Raw genomic sequence first — 2320 nt, forward strand, 5'->3', positions numbered from 1 at the left:
CCACCGGTTGACAGATGAGAGCTTACTTGTTAACACTGAAATCACTGTTCACAAAAGTTATGGTCTGCATATGATGAGTGATGAGCAATGGTCAACGTGGTGATTATAGATAACTTTGAAGAATCCAAATAAACTTGCTTTAATATGATTGTGAAGACATCAGCAGCTGTCACTAAACAGCACACTAATGAAACGTTGTGGTGTTATTGTCCCAGGCAGAGAGAAGGAAGAGAGTCTGGGGAGGATGCAGACAGTCCCCAGGGAAGATATAAAAAGGCGTCAAGCCACAGTCTTGCCATGCCTTCACGGCCACCGCTGAAACACTCAGGCTCCATGGCTTTTCTAGGCTATCCTGGGAACTGTAGTGGCATATCTTACAGAACTCACTGTTATTTCCCAGTGACTGCTTCTGTTGCTCTTTGCTCCAGTGATGTAAGTCCTACGTTTGGGCTCAGCCTACCCAGCAGCTACCACGGGAATCTCTGGCTCCTGGATAACTGCCAAGAAACATGTGGGGAAGCACCGAGCTGTGACTCTCCCAGTTCTGAGCCCAAGACCTGTACCACAACTTGTGACCGATCAAACTCGTCTGTGCCCTGCAACTCTCCAACAGGGGGCCAGATCTGCAGTGCCCGTGAAACAACCAACGTCGGACCCAGCCCCAGCTGCAATCCGTGCCCTCAGACCAAGGGGTATGTATCTGATGGCTGCACCCCCAGCCAATGTACATCCAAAGCTTGCCAGACCCTCGGCAATGGCTTTAAATGCTTTGGGCAACTTAACCGCTTATCCAAGAGTTTCCAGCCCCTAAGCCACTACAGACTGGGCAGTTTTGGGTACAAAAGCTACCAAGATCTTGGCATCATACCCAGTGGCCTCTCACCATCACGATATATCACCAACAGCTGCCAACGCCAAAACTATTTAATAAGAAATTGCCAATGTCCATACGATTGGCACAGGAGATGCCCCCCACTGAGCTATTTTGCAAGAAACTTCCGGTCGCTAAGCTCTATACCGAGTTCCTTCCCTCCTCTGAGGTATTTATATGGTGGTTACAGGCCTCTGAATTACTACCGATCAACTTGCAATTGTAGCTGCTAGAAATTGTTTCAAGGTGCAGGTGCCACCCTCTCTAATATTCTGCTGAATTACTTCATGTGTCTTAAGAATCATGTTCTGTTAACCTCAAATATAACTCTAGGACTTTTTCACCACAGCCAGTATCACCAATAGCTGTTTTTCTGTCGCTCTCTTAATGCCCTTTGTGTTGAAGGCTGATCCTGAAGGTAGTATTATTGTTTCTGAGATTGAATATGATGGCCACACTGAAGAGATTCCATATGAAATACAGGCCAGTACAGCTTTCTTATTTGGGCAGTCACTGTCACTTCTCTGCCAATGCGACTATCTGTGACCTTTCCTGATGCAGTGGAGTCTCCTTGGTCTGACTGGCCATTCCAGCACTTTCTTTCAAGATCGTTTTGTTTTTCTATCAGTAGTTTTGCTGCTTGCTTAACTAGCATCTTTCTAATAAGCTATAAGGTAACATCATCTTAGGGCTTCCCAAGTGGCTTGCTGGTAAAGATCCCGCCTGCCAATGCAAGAGATGTGAGTTTGATCCCTGAGTTGGGAAGATTCCCTGGAGAAGGAAATGGCAACCCATTACAGTATTCCTGCCTGGAAAATCTCATGGACAGAGGAGTCTGGTGGGCTACAGAATCATCAAAAGAATCGGACAAGATTTAGCAACTAAACAACATCACTGTAAACATTCAGAGTTGAGCTATTTCATCCTTCCTCCTACTGCCTGAATATAAGAATGTGCAAGCAGCAATGTCCAACTAGACTTCAAAATCAGAAGACCTTCAGCAAATCTTCCCTTCCAAAGAAGCCAGAACACATAGGATTGACTGACAGTCAGCTTTTGTTCTCAATGCTAGGAGAGAACCTCAGAGGTAGCAGAAACACAAACATTGCTTGTTGGAAAAATGACAAAATATTCTATAGATGCTTCATGAATCTATGTTCATGACTCGGCTAAAATTCCCCCCTGTTGATTTATTGCTTTCTGATTGCCAAAAAATTCTGGTACGTAGTTAGGCAACAAGTTTCTATTAGGAAATAATGATTTTCATTTTGCTTTATTTCATATTCGCTAAGGTTTTATCAGTGTTCTGGGCAATATGCATGATATTTTTGAAGCACTAATTTCCTGCTATTTATTTTCTAGCCTAATTAAAAATATAAAGAAGATGGACTATAAATATCCAAGACTTTTATTTGTCTTATATTGTTCTATTTTTAAATATATTAAGTG

General features: G+C 43.3%; 1 protein-coding gene across 1 annotated transcript; it reads left to right on the forward strand.

Annotated features, from left to right (window-relative positions):
• The first annotated feature begins 322 nt into the window (after positions 1–322).
• KRTAP24-1 (keratin associated protein 24-1) lies at positions 323–1763 on the forward strand. Its single transcript, XM_002684598.6, has one exon. The coding sequence runs from the start codon at positions 334–336 to the stop codon at positions 1102–1104; it is 771 nt and encodes a 256-aa protein (XP_002684644.3). The 5' UTR covers positions 323–333; the 3' UTR covers positions 1105–1763.
• The last annotated feature ends 557 nt before the right edge of the window (positions 1764–2320 follow it).

Source organism: Bos taurus, chromosome 1 (genome assembly GCF_002263795.3).
Source record: "Bos taurus isolate L1 Dominette 01449 registration number 42190680 breed Hereford chromosome 1, ARS-UCD2.0, whole genome shotgun sequence".
NCBI lineage: Eukaryota > Metazoa > Chordata > Mammalia > Artiodactyla > Bovidae > Bos > Bos taurus.

Bases quoted from the DNA above. Each gene is read 5' to 3' on its own strand.
- KRTAP24-1 (XM_002684598.6), top strand. From the start codon at position 334: ATGGCTTTTCTAGGCTATCCTGGGAACTGTAGTGGCATATCTTACAGA.